Raw genomic sequence first — 19015 nt, forward strand, 5'->3', positions numbered from 1 at the left:
ATGATTGTAAACAATGTGCAGATGTGAGGAGCTCCACAACCTGTGACGTCACGCTACTCGTCTGCTACTTCCGGTACAGGCAAGGTTTTTTTTATCAGCGACCAAAAGTTGCGAACTTTATCGTCGATGTTCTCTACTAAATCCTTTCAGCAAAAATATGGCAATATCGCGAAATGATCAAGTATGACACAGAGAATGGACCTGCTATCCCCGTTTAAATAAGAAAATCGCATTTCAGTAAGCCTTTAAAACATCGATAACAAACGTTTGCACAGCCAATGTGTACACTTGCCTTTAGAGAGCAAGGGAAGCAGAGAGAAAGTTAAGAGAAGAACAGGATACAGAAGAACATATGGAAGAGAGAGAGAGAGAGAGAGAGAGAGAGAGAGAGAGAGAGAGAGAGAGAGAGAGAGAGAGAGAGAGAGAGAGAGAGGTGCTGCAGCGGTCCAGTGGGTCTCGGCGACCATCGGTACCCCACAAAAGCATCCTCTTCATCCTCATGTACTGAGAGAAGACACAGAGTCAGTGTTCTATTTGGCTCCTTCACCTGTGGACAGGACCTACTGCCCACCATCTTCATCCTGCCCATCATCTCCTCCTCCTCCTCCTCATCATCATCATCATGCCGGCGTGGCGGAGAAACCTGACTTTCTGCCTGCAGCGGCTGCACGAGGAGGAAGAAGGTAGGGGGCGTGGATACAAACAAACAAACAAAACAAAAAAAAACTAACCGTGCGCATTCTGCGTGGCTGTAAAGTGTGTGTGCACGCGTGAGAGAGTCCCCCCCCACCCTCCCCTTCTGTCGTGTATGCACGCACTCGCCAGGCTAAGCTGACAGGTGCGTGCACGTGTGAGAAGAGTGATCAATGTGCTGGCTAATTTGCATGCGTGTGTGGATGGTGGAGCGACACATGGAATTTTCAAAATAAAATGTGCTTGTTTGTTGTTGTTAATAGAGTCTGTTTGCTCTTCAGCGTTGCCAATATTGTCTCTGTTTTTCCTCGTGTTGGCATTGACACAAGTCACGGTGAGACAAAGTTGACCAGGCAATTGTTCACCTGGAGTAGAGAGAGGCGGGACGCTGCCCTGCGTGGGGATCCCACGGTGATGCTTAACCTTGTGTTACTGTTAGGAAGGTATTTCTGACGTCACTGCAGACTCCACCACTGACATCATTTTAATCATCTGATTGCAGTATTCTTTGTCGCATACTATTGCGCACATGGACATGTTTACGTGTGGCATAAACTTATACTTTAGTCCAGGGGTGTCAAACGTAAGGCCCGAGGGCCGGATCAGGCCCGCGGGATGACTTTGCTAAGTATAAAAATGTACCCTAAATGTTTGAATGAAAGAAACATCTGTTCTAAATGTGTTCACTGGATGTCGTAATCAGTCGAGGAAAATGATCAAACTCCATAAATAACATCCTGTGATTTGATTTTGATATACTTTTTTTTTATCTTGATAGATTGAAAATTACCACCAGTTCAGGTGACTGATGAACATTATCACATAATTTATTCAGAAAATATAAATAACGACAAATAAAGTATATATACTATTAACCGCAACAGGTAATTGTAAAAAAACAAAACAACAACATTATGATTTGTACATGTGCTTGTTCTATTTTTAAACAAAGAAAACAATCTGAAGTTGTCTTTATTTTTAAGTTATCGTGCAGTGATTTACCCACTTGGGAGTTGATTTTTCACCATGTAGCTAAAATGAGTTTGACACACCTGTTTTAGTCCCTTCAGAATGTTTCTTTTTTGTGTGATTGTTGCAGCCTAAAATGCCAGAATTTGCAGCAACTTTTTCACAAAGTTGCAGCAAAAGAGTTGTAGTGTTTTACGCTTATTTTTCTTCATTCACTTTGAATCAGCTTGTGATTTACACTTTATTCATGCATGATTTGTTTAAAAGCCAATGCCGATAACTTCCTGTTTCTCAAGATAAATAACAATTACTTATTTATATCCATAATTTTTTTAAGTGTGGATTTGACTGTAGTTTGTGCACAAACGACTCAAACAACTGCAGCGGAACCTCAATTTACAAACTTAGTTGGTTCTTGAACTGGGTTCGAGAATCAAAAATGTCATTTAGTGAAGCACATTTGTCCATTAAAAAAAAGGTTAAGTTAAAGTTAAGTTAAAGTACCAATGATTGTCACACACACACTAGGTGTGGTGAAATGTGTCCTCTGCATTTGACCCATCCCCTTGTTCACCCCCTGGGAGGTGAGGGGAGCAGTGGGCAGCAGTGGTGGCTGCGCCCGGAAATCCTTTTGGTGATGAATAATGAGTGAATAATGGGTTCCAGCCTTTGACAAAACAACAATGTAATTATAGCTTTCTAGGTAAAAACAAGCCAAAACAACAACAATAAGGTACTGTCCTGTATGCGCTGCTCTGCCAACACACGTACACTCAGAGAAATCCCCTTGGTGTCCTCACAAACAATCAGAAGTCACAAAATTATTCAACTTCAGCAACTATATTGCTACAATAATAAACATTTAAGAAGTAAAATCCACTTACATTAACAAAGGAGGAGCTGAAGAGAAAGGAGCAGGGGCTGGAGGGAGGGGCTGTGTGTGTGCGTGTGTGTGTGTGTGTGTGTGTGTGTGTGTGTGTGTGTGTGTGTGTGTGTGTGTGTGTGTGTGTTCTTGTATTTCTACCCTTCTTGAGACATCAACAAGGACAAGTACCTCCTTCCATATGAGGACCAGGGAACAAGTTAAGACATAAATCATGGTCCCAATACGGAAAACCATTGCATCTAATAGAGAATGTCTCATTTGCACCCGTGGTGGTGAAATATATCAAAATGAGGGTGGTCCCAAAAAGGAGGGATTTTTCAAATTGACCGTGTGTCGGTTTTAAAAGTGTTCCCCCTCTAGTCAACATATGAAATAACAAGTGTGTGTAAAAAATTTTAAGTGCTCCCCCTCTGGTCAACATATGTAATAACAAGTGTGTGTAAGAAATAGAAATGTGCCCCCTTTGGCCAAAATTTATAAAAATAAAAAAGTATACTGTATGTATGTAGAGACATACTGTAATAACTTGAAGTAAATAATGAAAATTAAAAAAAAAATAAAAACAAACTAACTAAAAAAATTACTAAAAGCTTACCTGTTTTATATTTGCATAGTATGTATTAATGTATTAATGTTGTAAATACAAATCTTTGTATATCTAGAAAGGGTGGTCCTAAAGAGGTAGAGGTCTCAAGAAGGTAGCACATACAAGAATATGTGTGTGTGTGTGTGTGTGTGTGTGTGTGTGTGTGTGTGTGTGTGTGTGTGTGTGTGTGTGTGTGTGTGTGTGTGCTATCAGAAGTGGCACCGCTGGAGGAGAAGTTGTTTTCTCCTCCACTGTAAAATAAGTCTGCTTTGGCATGTTTTTTTCCAGAAAAGTCTTTGGTACGAATGTAATTATTTCATTCATGGGGAATAATGTACTCCTCAGAATTTTTTATTTATTTTTTCTCCACACCGCTCTGCCTTTCCAAAAATGCTGCGCCCTTTGGCACAAAATGGCTGCAGGTGGGACACAAAATGAATGAATGAATGAAGCGTACACAGAGACATAGTTCGTTAACCAAATGTGCCTTCACGGCTGGTGAAGCTAACATCACATCCATAAATCCAAATGAAGCGTACGTCCTTATTTCCATCTATCCGTGTGTGCCGCAGTGTGGCGAACACGTCATATTTTGCTTCAAAACATACATCCGAAACAAAAAGCTCAGAAGTACAAACCGCGACACAGAGTGTCCTGCTGGCTGATGTGGTCCAGTGTCTTCAGTGGTGGTGAGGAGTGGGGTCTGCTGCATCTCAAATGTATCAATGTGCTTCCAGTGCCATCATTTTATTTCTATGGTGGACTGAGATCTCTTTGGTCCGAACGTTGTATCAAGCGCTGCACTTTTCGGACGCAGTAGCGGTCAGAGCGGACAACATGTTTTCTCTGCAGCTGGCTTTGGGGAGTTTCTTTGCCGGTGCAAGTGTCTTCTTTGGCTTTTGAGGCATAGATGCTGGTGGAATTTTGGAATGGCTAGTAATGTGTTGAAGCCGGTGGGTTTTTTTTTCTTTCTCGCGGGGTGCTCACAGGACGTCTTATTTTTAAAGGAACAAAAATGTTCCTCACGACAGATGCCATGTTTGTTTACACTGTGAGCCCCAGTGAGTTTAGGGGCAGTTTAGAACCTCCGACGAGGTAGGAGAGCTTGATTTGTTCACCTTAACCTACCTTACAGCACAGTATGGGTAATCTTGCCTTATTGAAGCGTTTAAAAAATATATATTTTAATGGATTATAACGAAAAAAAATGTATTTTTATGAGACTATACTGTAGTATATATATATATATATATATATATATATATATATATATATATATATATATATATATATATATATATATATATATATATATATTAGAGATGCGCGGTTTGCGGGCACAACCGCGGAGTCCGCGGGTTATCCGCGGATCGGGCGGATGAAATTAAAAAAAAAAGATTTTATCCGCGCGCGGGTCGGGTCGGGCGGATTAATTAGATATTTTTTTTTTGTTTTTTTTTTTTGCGGGTGGCAGTTAAACCAATTGGGAAATATATATACATAGTTAAATGTTGTTACCCACATACGAAAAACGAGCAGGCACCTGCTGCATATGCCACAACAGAAGAAAAAAAAAGAAAAGAGATGGTCACTTTTACGGAGCGGAGAAGGGACGCCTCGCCGGGGTCCGGGACGAGGCCCCTTCCCCCGAGAGGGCCCCACCGGGAGCCGTAGCTGAGGCGATCCGCGAGAAGGGCCCGACGCACGTCCAGGGTCACTACCGCGCCCACCGCACCGACACCCCGCCTCGTCCGCCTTCGCCGCGGCCGGCGTCACGCGCAGCAGGTAAGCAGCTTACCTGCCTGCCACCCCCGTGGCCGGGGGCGCGTAACAGGGGTCACTCCGCGCGCAGTGCGCTCACGAAAGGGGTGGGGCTCACCCTGGTTTATATAGACAGCAGGACGGTGGCCATGGAAGTCGGAACCCGCTAAGGAGTGTGTAACAACCCACCTGCCGAATCAACTAGCCCTGAAAATGGATGGCGCTGGAGCGTGGGCCCATACCTGGCCGTCGCCGGCAGCAAGACGCGCTTGGAGGTGCGCTCAGCGCGGCTCCCATATGATTGCGCACTGGTGTGCGTCTGGGTCGTGACAGCGTGGCACGCGAAAGTCTGTGCTGCATTGGATCAGTCTCCTTTCTTTAACAGGCAAAAGCTTTATAACCTCACCATACCTGCCAACTTTTGAAATCAGAAAAACCTAGTAGCCAGGGTCCAAGGGCCGCAGGCCCCGGTAGGTCCAGGACAAAGTCCTGGTGGGGGGTTCAGGCTTCGCCCCCCGACGCAAAATGATTATTAGCATTCAGACAGGTTAAAATGTTGCTAAAACCATCACTTTTCTATCGGTCACAGTGACTTTTCAAAACAAAAATATTACAGCAAAAATCATATGGGTTGATTGACATGTTTATTCTGTAAGCTAACTTCAATAGTTAGAAATTATTTTGACAGTTAATGCCAGTTATCCTGTCAACCTTTCACAAGACTTCAATTTGTTAATTGAAAGTATAAACAGTATAAACACTTTTTACAGCAAACAAATGGTAAAACAGTACTAAACAATTCCATAAAAAAAAAATTGGTGTCATTATTAACTTTCTGTCCAAGCTTGTATAATCTACTGCCTTGTTCAATTGTAAAAAATATTCTGTGCCTAAAATTCACATTTCTATCACAATTATCATACTGTAAACATGGTAAGCTAACTTCATTAAAATTAATAGTCCTGTCAATAGCACGGAATTACAATTCAAATGTAGTTTTTTTGTAAGCCTTTCAAAAGAATTCAAAATATGAAAAATTAATGAAAATTAATTTAAGCCATCAGACACTTGAAAAGTGGCACATCACATCTCTAATGTAATCATTTGAACTTTTCAACAGAAATAGCACTGCAAAAATATTAAGGACATACTTCTGTATTTTGGTAGTTATGCTGTCAACATTTAACAAGATTTCTTCAACTTGGACTTGAAAGCATAAATAGTATAAACACTTTTAACAGTATGTCGTGCTGTGAAATACAGCCGACAGGATTGCGCACCAAACACGAAGCAAGGCCAAAGTGCACGCGCGCATGGTGCAGGAGAACAAAGGACTTCTTTCATTTAAGGTTTGTGATAAACCATCAAACTCATTCGTTAAAAGGACTCTATAGTAATATAAAGCGAATTTTTCTGGACATTATCATGCAAGAAAAGTTTATTTTTGGGACCGCGATCACCGCGTAATGATTTTTAAAGGTTGCATTACAAACATTTAACTGTCCCATGTGATCAGCCAGTGCGATTGGAAATCCATGCTCAATTATTGCCTCCATAAATAAAACTTCGGGCGGGTGCGGGCGGATGGCGGGCGGGTGCAGTTCTGATCAAACGTTACATCGGGTGGATGGCGGATGGTTGACGACTTTCTGACGCGGTTGCGGATGAAATAAATTGCCTATCCGCGCATCTCTAATATATATACTGTACTACATCCAATGACAAGCTTATATATAAGTGTATATATATATATATATATATATATATATATATATATATATCTATATCAGTGACGTGCAGTCACTAGAGGCATCATGGAAAGAAAAAAAATGTAAAAAGAAAAAAAAAATTTTTAAATTGTTATATGTATCCAGTGATTATACTATAAAGTTATTTTCCATTTAACTTCACCAGTTTTAGAATATTTTTATTCAAAATCGCTGAATTTTCACATTTGCCGTTCAAATACTGAGAAGAGCGGTGCAGTGAACAGCAGCCAGTCGAGGCACGTCACTCAGTGCCTCAACATGGACGGACTCGGCTAACTGCTGGCCTGCTGTGCAGTGAGACCGTATTGCTATATGAATTATATTATACATTTCCATAGTTTAGTTAGCTGAGGTATATAATGTACAGTGTATTTTGTCAACAACTGTATGTGTGTAACGTATTTCTTGTGCTGAGCGATCATAAAATGGCTGCAAAAGACGCACTGGCTGAGGCTCGTCTCCTGCACCCCCGCCGTAGAATGCACGGCAACCCCTGACGGGAGTGTTGTATCAACTAAAGCCCACACTTAAACTTTCCACGTGCATGATTGAATCTATTTAAAAAAGTTATTTCATAAGAAGCCAAAAAGTGCAAAAACAATAATGTTTGTGTTGGAGGAGTTGTGAATGACTGCAGGGCCACAACAGTACACCTGCAGTCTGCAGGTGTACCTAATTCACAACTCCTCCAGCACGAACATTATTGTTTTTGCACTTTTTGGCTTCTTATTAAATAACTTTTGTAACCTATTTTTATGGGCTTTCCTCTTTGTGATGTTAAGTTCCTGTTATGCGCTGTTATACAGTATATGCCTTGAGCTCTTATTTTGAAGGCGCTAAGAGCGGAATTTTGACACGTGGAGTGGAGCGTAAGTTTTTGAAAGAAGGTAAATAAAGTGGTCCTCGTGTAAACTGGAGCCTCCGTGTTTGTTATTTTGTAGTTTCATACAGTATAGGCGACATCTATAAACCCTCGGTTACACTTTTTTAAATAGATTCAATCTTGCACGTGGAAAGTTGAAGTGAGGGCTTTAGTTGATATAACACTCCCATCAGGGGGTTCATTAATCCAGCACAACAGCGGCGCATTTCTAAGTAAAGGTAAGACCATAATAACGTTTTTTTATTAAAAGTGCTTTTTTGTGTGCTACAGTTTGTATGTGTAAAGTTAAAGTTAAGTTAAAGTACCGATGATTGTCACACACACACTAGGTGTGGTGAAATTTGTCCTCTGCATTTGACCCATCCCCTTGTTCACCCCCTGGGAGGTGAGGGGAGCAGTGGGCAGCAGTGGCGCCGCGCCCGGGAATAATTTTTGGTGATTTAACCCCCAATTCCAACCCTTGATGCTGAGTGCCAAGCAGGGAAGAATGCTGGTATGAGCTTTTAAACATAACCCGTTAACTGCTGCCAATCAAATGGTGAATAAGATACTCTTTAGGGTTCATATGTTTGTAAATCTGACTGTGATGAAGTCAGTGCCTCACCAGCCATCAACCTCACCGCACGTCACTGATATATATATAGTCGAGGTTTCTGTGGTTTATCCGTTATACAGTGCTCAATACCGGGGTAGAGCGGAATATACGCTAGGTCAGAAAAAAACACAAGAGTCTATATCATCCCTACAAGCCTGTTTCGCAGGTTTCCCAGCTCGTCAGAAGATTTTATATACATTGTATTCAGATACAGTATATATATATATATATATATATATATATATATATATATATATATATATATATATATATATATATATATATATATGTATATATCATACTATACTGTACTACGTACCTAATACAGTGTTGTAATGACAAGCTTCATTCACAGACAGTCCAATTATAATGTGTTTATTAGTGCAGGTGAACAGGTACTGTCAAATCTATCTGTGGTGGTCTCAATTTATTTGAGGCAAGCAGCCACAGATAAATGAACGCTGCTGATCAATATTTTTAAATTGTTCCTGAACAGAACATCAGCTTTAAAATTTGTGTTCAGTTCTGGCTTCACTGTGACCCTGCTGTCCCACTGATTACTACCTTATGGCCGCATGAATTGCAGCTGGAGCCCATAAACTGGACCGGGTCCTCCTGTTTAATAGCCAGCGCTCCACTGCAAACTGCTGATGAAAAATACTGCAAATCATTATCGCCGTACGCTGCTTAATTAAGTTTCCTTGGCTGCCCTTCAGCAAGGCACTGACCTCCTGCCTGCTTCAGTTCGACTTTTGCAGGAGTATTCAACAACAAAAGCTTGTGTGACAGAGCACATTTTTGACGCATGGTAATGACAGAAAATTAATTCGGGTGCGAAAAGTTTGTTGCCAGGATTTTCCAAGGTTGTTTATATGTTGACGATAAAAAACATCTGCTGATTTTCTCTTGTGCTTTAATACCAATACAAAATTAATTGTTACGTTTAGAATGCATGGCTGCGATGATTGTTTTCCCTCCAATGCAAAAAAAAATAAGCAGAAGCTGTGTGCAGGTAGGAGTCTTTCTTTTAATTCCTTGAGGCAGGACAAATATACAAAAACTCGGACACTCAACAAGCATGGAGTCAAAAACCAAAGAGTCACCAAGGGTGAACAGCGAGAGTTTTATAATCAGGGAAAACACTTAAGCGTGGTGAAAACAAGATGAAATGTAAATGTTGCGAAAAGCGATTATTGACCCAGCGACTTGTGCTGGGTGACTAGAACATATAAAGGGGAGTAATTAACCAAACCGCTAGTGGGGAACACTAATTACTAAAACAAGGGCTGGTGTGGATAATTTGTGTCCATGGAAACCAAAAGTAAACAAAAAGAAAGAGGTTAGGGCACGGAAACAGACTAACATAGGAAAAAATCAATCAAGCCATGACCCGGGCAACGGATCATGACAGTACCCCCCCCGTAAGGGACAGATACCAGAAATCCCAAGGTAGAAAAAACACAACAAGCCCAAAGTCACAGTATCAAATCAAATCAAATCAACTTTATTTATAGAGCACATTTAAAATTTACCACAGGGGTAGCCAAAGTGCTGTACAATGAGCAGGTTAAAAGATAAAACGAGTACCGAGCAAACACAACACAACACAAACAGAACACGATAGAAAATAAATAATTAAAATAGAATTAATAAAAACATAAAAACATAAAAACAGGATCACAGCAGGTGTATTATGGGGCGCCATTGCAGGATGGATATCACTCAGTGTTAAAAGCCATGGAATAAAAGTATGTTTTTAAGAGAGATTTAAAAACAGGAAGAGAGGAGGCTTGTCTAACACTCAGGGGTAGGTCGTTCCAGAGCTTGGGAGCAGCAACGGCGAAAGCTCTGTCACCTCTAAGCTTCAGCCTTGTGTCAGGGACCGTCAACAGCAGCTGATCGGCTGATCTTAAGGATCGGGTGGGGCAGTAAGGCTGAAGGAGGTCGGAGAGATAGGTTGGCGCGAGGTTGTTTAGACATTTAAAAACAAATAAAAGGAGTTTAAAATGTATTCGGTAACGCACAGGGAGCCAGTGAAGGGACAGTAGGGCGGAGGGAGGACTTGGCGGAGGGAGGACTTGGCGGTGGGCCGCCAGGCCAAGAGTCCCCGAAGCCACCAGGGATGAGTCAGGTGGCAACTGGTGAGGCGGTCGCCCACGGAACGAGAAGGCAGATGCCAGTTGCCACGGTGCACCAGCAGCTACAATCGTCCATGCCCAGATCCTGGGCATAGCTGCTGATAGCGCGGCTGGCCAGAGTCTTGGCCGACGAGGTAGCCGCCTGCGGGCGCCTGATACACGCTTGGGCGGCAGATAAACTGGAGGTTGCGGATGCGACTCCAGGACAAGCACCGACGATGGGCCCACTGGAGACGAGGATAGTGGCGCGGTGGGACGGCCCACTGACGGTGAGGATGGTGGCGCCGTGGGGTGGTACAGATAGTAGACACACCCAAAAACAACTTTATATAGTGCAGTATTTACAGCTGCATTTACTCTTCCTTTAAAAAAGAAATAGACACATCATACTGTGGGAATGTCAGAGAATATTAGTTGTGTCTGTTGTGAAAACTGTCTTGTTTGTCCATCCTAGGCCACCGTAGGTCACGTGAGGTGTGTCACCAAACCTGCTAAGTTAGTTCATGTTTGATTGATTGATTGATTGAGACTTTTATTAGTAGGTTGCACAGTGAAGTACATATTCCGTACAATTGACCACTCAATGGTAACACCCGAATAAGTTTTTCAACTTGTTTAAGTCGGGGTCCACTTAAATTGATTCATGATACAGATAAATACTATCATATATACTATCATCATAATACAGTCATCACACAAGATAATCATCAGGGTGTATACATTGAATTATTTACATTATTTACAATTCGGGGGGGGGGTTAGGTTTGGTTGTTATCAGTCATCAACAATTGAGAACAGAGAAATGGATATTGAAACAGTGTAGGTCTGACTTGGTAGGATATGTACAGCAAGTAGTGGACATAGCGAGAGAGAGAGAGAGCAGAAGGCATAAGAAAAATATCTACATTTGATTGTTTACATTTGATTATTTAACAATCCGGGGAGGGTGTTAGTTTAGGGTTGAAGTTGCCTGGAGGTGTACTTTTATTGCGGTTTTGAAGGAGGATAGAGATGCCCTTTCTTTTATACCTGTTGGGAGCGCATTCCACATTGATGTGGCATAGAAAGAGAATGAGCTAAGACATTTGTTAGATCGGAATCATGTGTTGTTGAAGTGCAGACGTCTGAGGGAGTCGTGTATAAAATAAACTGAGCTTCCTCATCAACATGGCATGGTGTTGAAGTTAAGGACTACATGCCTACAGCACAAAATGAATGGTAACATTTGGGACCCCAGAGCCGTTTTATTTGCCATATGGAGGCAGCTCTATTCAAGCTTTCAATCCTTACTAAAACTCTTTATACAATTTGGAAGCTGCAGCGGAAGAAAAGAAACACAGGCAAAGGTCGCAATGTATCGATGACGGCAAGGTTATTGAGTTCATTTTCATTTACCGGTCGATTGATTGACTTCCTACTATCAGTGCAGTCCTACAATTGTATTAACATTTTTAATGCCTATGGACATGGAATTGAGGGTTTTTAATGCCATTTAAGTCCTTAATTTTTGCAAAAATAATTTTAAGACTTTTAATGGTGGCAGAGGGGTTAGTGCATCTGCCTCACAATACGAAGGTCCTGAGTAGTCTTGGGTTCAATCCCGGGCTCGGGATCTTTCTGTGTGGAGTTTGCATGTTCTCCCCGTGACTGCGTGGGTTCCCTCCGGGTACTCCGGCTTCCTCCCACCTCCAAAGACATGCACCTGGGGATAGGTTGATTGGCAACACTAAAATTGGCCCTAGTGTGTGAATGTGAGTGTGAATTGTTGTCTGTCTATCTGTGTTGGCCCTGCGATGAGGTGGCGACTTGTCCAGGGTGTACCCCGCCTTCCGCCCGATTGTAGCTGAGATAGGCTCCAGCGCCCCCCGCGACCCCAAAAGGGAATAAGCGGTAGAAAAATGGATGGATGGACTTTTAATGTCCCGTGGAAACCCTGTACGTGCATTGCTTTAAGACACTATTTTAAACTTATTGTGCGCCAATTTTAAAAAAGTATGTTGCTGCAATGCCAACAAATGACCTCACTTTAATATACTGTGTGTTTTGAAGTGAAATTGACCACCTCTCATCACTCATCTTTAGACCATGTAAAAATAGGCGGCGACTACGGGGTTTACGCACGGTCATAACAAATTATGTGATTATTTTTTATTCATTTATGATAACACAATATCTTTTTTAATCAAGGATTAGATTAGAATATAATAAGCTTATAAATGGCTTTATTGACATTAAATGCTTCATTATTTATGGTTGCCACTTCTGGTCTGTGCTTTTAAGAAAAATACAATTATTAGTAAGTGCTAAAAACTAAATTATGGATACATGTACACAGATAAGACATGTAGCAGGTAAAACACACATTTGTTTAAGATAAAACACAAATTGTAGCAATTTGTTACAAAAGTTAGTCATTTTACTTGTATTAGTTGACGCTCCATGGGCGGTTTTAAGTCCACTAATATTTGGCATCAAGCCAAGCAGCTTTGTGCGCATCTATGTATCTACATGTGCACAGCAGGGGAGCTGGTTAACTTATGAGAGTAGCGTGTGTGTGTTTGTGAGAATGTCAACGTGTTGGCTGAGTGGCGTCAGTGAGTGAGTGGGCGAATAAAGAGAGAGAGAAGGAGAACGTGCACTGCACAGTAAAGTGATGAACAGGTCCAGTTGTGTCCTGCAAAACTAACAATAAAGCAACCAGATTGTCACAAATCGGTGGCCTTGTCATTCTGACCCAAAAGCAGAGCTTAGCAGACCCATTGCCGGGTGGAGTGTGTTACCTCTGACAAAAACATCGGCCCTGAAAGTAACGTCTTCCATGTGCTCCTCAACTACGGTCTGCATGGGAGTCGAACAGCAGGACAGGTGTAACAACAACATTAATAACTGTCATTCTTTAAACTCCTTGTGCAAATCTGAGTGCTTATTATTAAAATGTTTATCTATGTTTGAAGTTTCGCCTTAATTGTTAGTTTTGAAGCCCAAATACCTCCATATTGCGCTTCACCTCCTTTATTAACCAGTAGAATTGTCGTTTTTTTTGCTTTTCTTCCTCTCCAAGATGTTATTGCTTTTATGCACTTTGTGTGTGCATTTTGACACACTCAACATCATGCGCCTTGGCTCTGTAGTCACCGCCACACAGAGGCATTCAGATGAAAGAACGGTATGGGTAGAAACGATTTCAATTAATTAGTATTGCAGTACTTTATTAGTACCGGTATATCGTACAACCCCAATATATTTATGTATATATATATATATATATATATATATATATATATATATATATATATATATATATATACACATTGTATTTTCCTGGCTATAGAGCGTAGCGGTATTTAAGACGCACCCACCAAATTTTGGAAGAATTAAATATGTTGACATATATTAGACACACCAGACTATAAACCGCAGATATATACCAATACAAAATATTTTGTAAATTTTTTTTTGCATACCGTAATTGTTTCCAAAAGGATCATGTCGCATTGCAGTAAAACGGCTGACAAACAAAACAGAAGTCATCGTCTTGGATGCACTAACTGCGGAAGCTCGCACTCCAATCAGCTGAACAGATTCAATGAATCCACTCTGAAGTTTTGGTGAATTTACAAAACGTAATTTAAAAAAGAGTGATATTTTAAGTGACTAATACTAACACAAACACTTTGCTAATGCTAATGACGCTAACTTGATTACATTACGATAGCACATACAAATATGCATGAGAAGAGTCTTCCTTCCAAGGTTTTTCGTTGTTCCCATTGTGTTGAGTTTTGTCTTGCCCTGAAGTGGGATCTGAGCCGAGGATGGCTTGTTGTGGCTTGTGCAGCCCTTTGAGACATTTTTGATTAAGGGTTATATAAGTAAACTTTGATTGATTGATTTAGTAAAAACTGCACACTATGAAGACACTATAATGCATATATAAAGTATGTATAGATATATTAACAAGGGGGTAATGGCTTAACAATCAATTTTTTATCCAAGCAACACAACATTACATCAATCTTAAATGTCAACACGCACACACACACACACACACACACACACACACACACACACACACACACACACACACACACACACACACTCCAATAAACAAATACAAAAAAGGACAATCGTTGAATACTCATTTCGGAGTGATAAAAGAGCACAAACTAGCAATGTGAGGCCATCCTTCATCGGCTTGTGTCCCGGGATTACCTTCTCCTTAAAGGTCCGTCTTTTTCGGTGCCTTCACAATCAAAGACTTGCTGCGGAACAAGGCCACCTTTGCTGATAAAATCCTCGAATTGAAAAGGCTGCAAGCTGGAGGCTAAATAGCTGAAATGCTAGCTTCAAGCGGTTGTCTAGCAACCCAAAGTTATACAGCAAGACTGTGAAGCTCTTCGAAATGACCGCGTATGTAAACAGAATGTGACGTAGGGGGCCCTGCCTCTTCAAAATGTGGGATTTGAGCCGAGGATGTCGTTGTGGCTTGTGCAGCCCTTTGAGACACTCGTGGACCCCGACTTAAACAAGTTGAAAAACTTATTCGGGTGTTACCATTTAGTGGTCAATTGTACGGAATATGTACTGTACTGTGCAATCTACTATTACAAGTCTCAATCAATCAATCAATCGAGATTTAGGGCTACATAAGTACCGTATTTTTTCAAACTATAAGTCGCAGTTTTTTTCATAGTTTGGCCAGGCTCCAGTGCGACTTATATATGTTTTTTTCCTTCTTCATTATGCATTTTCGGCAGGTGCGACTTAATCTCCGGTGCGACTTATACCCCGGAAAATACAGTAAACATTGATTGATTGATTGATTGAAAATGGCTGTGCCCGCGTGTAAAGGAAATGCTAAATGGTAAATGGGTTATACTTGTATAGCGCTTTTCTTACAAAATCCACATTCTTCTCTTCAAGATACAATCTCACTTATCAATAAATTCAGTTCTATTTCAGATTACTCCATCAACTGGTCCAAATCTACTGTGTTACCAATTAATTTTGACTTTCAGAGCATCTCATCGATTCCACTGCATAAAGGGAACATTAAATACCTGGGAATCATTATTTCCTCCACATTGTCAGATCTGAATTGCTTGAATTACTCCCCAATCTTAAAATCGATTGAGGATGATCTGGCGCGTTGAAAAACACTGCCAATCTCACTTATGGGAAGGGTTTCTACCGTGAAAATGATGGTCTTGCCTAGGGTTAATTATCTATTTTTAATGATTCCAACCAAACCTTCTCAAATGTGGTTTAAGTCACTAGACTCACACATCAATCAGTTTCTTTGGAAGAGTAAACCAGCACGAATCAGCCTTAAAACTTTACAAAAACCCAAAGAATATGGGGGTCTAGAACTCCCAAACTTTTCCTATTACTTCCTTGCAAATAAACCACAATATATATTAAAATGGATCAATCCCACTTTATTAGATAGTTTATGGTTAGAGATTGAACAATCACTTAGCCAGGAGATCCCAATTTCTAACTTGCCCTTTATTAGCCAAATTCTCCGAAAACACAACTGCTTTAAAAGTATTAATATACGCACTACCTTAACAGCTTGGTGGGAGTTTTTGAAAGTAACTGGGCCCCCTCTCACTCCATGCCAATTTACGCCTATTTGGAATAATCCTGATTTTCTTTTAAACAAGAAGCCATTGAACTTTCCAACATGGTATGATAAGGGAGTCGGATGCCTTGGGGATATCATCAATGCAAACAGTTTTATCTCTTATAAAAGTTTAATAACACACATTTGCACACATTGAACAGTGCGCCATCTGCTTGCAGGAGCTTGCATGACAGAGACAAAAGCACAAAACAAATTAGATAGATTAGCAGTAGTAGTGTCGAGCAATTGCAAATGGATAAAAACAATTTCTAATCACAATTTTTGACCAGTAAAGCTTAAGCAAACTTCAAAGGGATGATCATTTGTTGACTATATGTAATTAGAGACACACATTTGCTAGTCATAAAGTGCTGACTGGTGACTGATGACCTCGCTGGAAGTTGTTTTTGGTCCTTAATGGATACTAAACAGTGACGATCAAAGTCATGTGAGAGGGTTTGATGGACACATCAAGAGGGACATGAAAGTATAGATGTCGATGACTGGGTGACCTTAACGCAGCGTGTTTGTGTGCGCATGTGTCTGTGTAATGCATTGACAAGTAGCTTCCTCGCCGCCATGTAAGCGTTTGATCAAAACAACCCATTCCCTTGTTGATAGATTATGCAGAGCCTGCGCTCATGTTTGTGTGGAAGGGAGCCTTCAATCATCATGCAGACGGCGGGTGGATCATTTCAGGGCACAAACAATAACGGCCTGTGAGGATGAGAGGGAGTAGGTGAGGGCGGCGGTATAGAGCTGGGAAGCTGTGAAAGAAAATAAATTTGAGTTTCTGTCCGCTAAAAGAGAAGATCACATAAACCGCAACGCTTGAGGATCAAATCATGTTTATATGGGGAAGTGTGACGAATGGGGAGGCTGTGATTGTCTTTTAATAAAGCTTAGTTAGTGCTTATCTGTAATTGATGTGTGTGTGTGTGTGTGTGTGTGTGTGTGTGTGTGTGTGTGTGTGTGTGTGTGTGTGTGTGTGTGTGTGTGTTCTTGTATTTCTACCCTTCTTGAGACATCAACAAGGAAAAGTACCATCATATGAGGACCGGTGAACAAGTTAGGACATAAATCATGGTCCCAATATGGAAAACCATTGCAGCTGATAGATAATGTCTCATTTGCACCCCTGGTGGTGAAATATATAAAAAAAAGTAGATCCATCCATCCATCCATCTTCTTCCGCTTATCCGAGGTCGGGTCGCGGGGGCAGCAGCCTAAGCAGGGAAGCCCAGACTTCCCTCTCCCCAGCCACTTCGTCCAGCTCCTCCCGGGGATCCCGAGGCGTTCCCAGGCCAGCCGGGAGACATAGTCTTCCCAACGTGTCCTGGGTCTTCCCCGTGGCCTCCTACCGGTCGGACGTGCCCTAAACACCTCCCGAGGGAGGCGATCGGGTGGCATCCTGACCAGATGCCCGAACCACCTCATCTGGCTCCTCTCCATGTGGAGGAGCAGCGGCTTTACTTTGAGCTCCCCCCGGATGACAGAGCTTCTCACCCTATCTCTAAGGGAGAGCCCTGCCACCCGGCGGAGGAAACTCATTTCGGCCGCTTGTACCCGTGATCTTGTCCTTTCGGTCATAACCCAAAGCTCATGACCATAGGTAAGGATGGGAACGTAGATCGACCGGTAAATTGAGAGCTTTGCCTTCCGGCTCAGCTCCTTCTTCACCACAACGGATCGATACAGCGTCCGCATTACTGAAGATGCCGCACCGATCCGCCTGTCGATCTCACGATCCACTCTTCCCTCACTCGTGAACAAGACTCCAAGGTACTTGAACTCCTCCACTTGGGGCAGGGTCTCCTCCCCAACCCGAAGATGGCATTCCACCCTTTTCCGGGCGAGAACCATAGACTCGGACTTGGAGGTGCTGATTCTCATCCCAGTCGCTTTACACTCGGCTGCGAACCGATCCAGCGAGAGCTGAAGATCCTGGCCAGATGAAGCCATCAGGACCACATCATCTGCAAAAAGCAGAGACCTAATCCTGCAGCCACCAAACCAGATCCCCTCAAAGCCTTGACTGCGCCTAGAAATTCTGTCCATAAAAGTTATGAACAGAATCGGTGACAAAGGGCAGCCTTGGCGGAGTCCAACCCTCACTGAAAACGTGTCCGACTTACTGCCGGCAATGCGGACCAAGCTCTGACACTGATCATACAGGGAGCGGACCGCCAAAATCAGACAGTCCGATACCCCATACTCTCTGAGCACTCCCCACAGGACTTCCCGAGGGACACGGTCGAATGCCTTCTCCAAGTCCACAAAACACATGTAGACTGGTTGGGCAAACTCCCATGCACCCTCAAGGACCCTGCCGAGAGTATAGAGCTGGTCCACAGTTCCACGACCAGGACGAAAACCACACTGTTCCTCCTGAATCCGAGGTTCGACTATCCGGCGTAGCCTCCTCTACAGTACACCTGAATAGACCTTACCGGGAAGGCTGAGGAGTGTGACCCCACGATAGTTAGAACACACCCTCCGGTTCCCCTTCTTAAAGAGAGGAACCACCACCCCGGTCTGCCAATCCAGAGGTACCGCCCCCGATGTCCACGCAATGCTGCAGAGTCTTGTCAACCAAGACAGCCCCACAGCATCCAGAGCCTTAAGGAACTCTGGGCGGATCTCATCCACCCCCGGGCCCTTGCCACCGAGGAGCTTTTTAACTACCTCAGCAACCTCAGCCCCAGAAATAGAAGAGCCCACCACAGATTCCCCAGGCACTGCTTCCTCACAGGAAGACGTGTTGGTGGGATTGAGGAGGTCTTCGAAGTATTCCCTCCACCGATCCACAACATCCGCAGTCGAGGTCAGCAGAACACCATCCTCACCATACACGGTGTTGATAGTGCACTGCTTCCCCTTCCTGAGGCGGCGGATGGTGGTCCAGAATCGCTTCGAAGCCGTCCGGAAGTCGTTTTCCATGGCTTCCCCGAACTCCTCCCATGTCCGAGTTTTTGCCTCCGCAACCGCTGAAGCCGCACACCGCTTGGCCTGTCGGTACCTGTCCGCTGCCTCAGGAGTCCTATGAGCCAAAAGAACCCGATAGGACTCCTTCTTCAGCTTGACGGCATCCCTCACCGCCGGTGTCGAA

The 19015-nt window shown here is 42.6% G+C and overlaps 1 protein-coding gene across 2 annotated transcripts in view; it reads left to right on the top strand.

Moving 5' to 3' along the window:
- The first annotated feature begins 551 nt into the window (after positions 1–551).
- Positions 552–19015, top strand: part of grip2b (glutamate receptor interacting protein 2b) — a 382378-nt gene continuing 363914 nt past the window's right edge. For both annotated transcript variants that reach the window (XM_061932424.1, XM_061932426.1), the window contains exon 1: positions 552–683. In XM_061932424.1, the coding sequence (XP_061788408.1) occupies positions 623–683 (61 nt within the window). In that variant the 5' untranslated portion in view covers positions 552–622. The remainder of the gene's footprint in view (positions 684–19015) is intronic.

This window comes from Nerophis lumbriciformis, linkage group LG38 (assembly GCF_033978685.3).
Source record: "Nerophis lumbriciformis linkage group LG38, RoL_Nlum_v2.1, whole genome shotgun sequence".
In the NCBI taxonomy this organism is placed as follows: Eukaryota; Metazoa; Chordata; class Actinopteri; order Syngnathiformes; family Syngnathidae; genus Nerophis; species Nerophis lumbriciformis.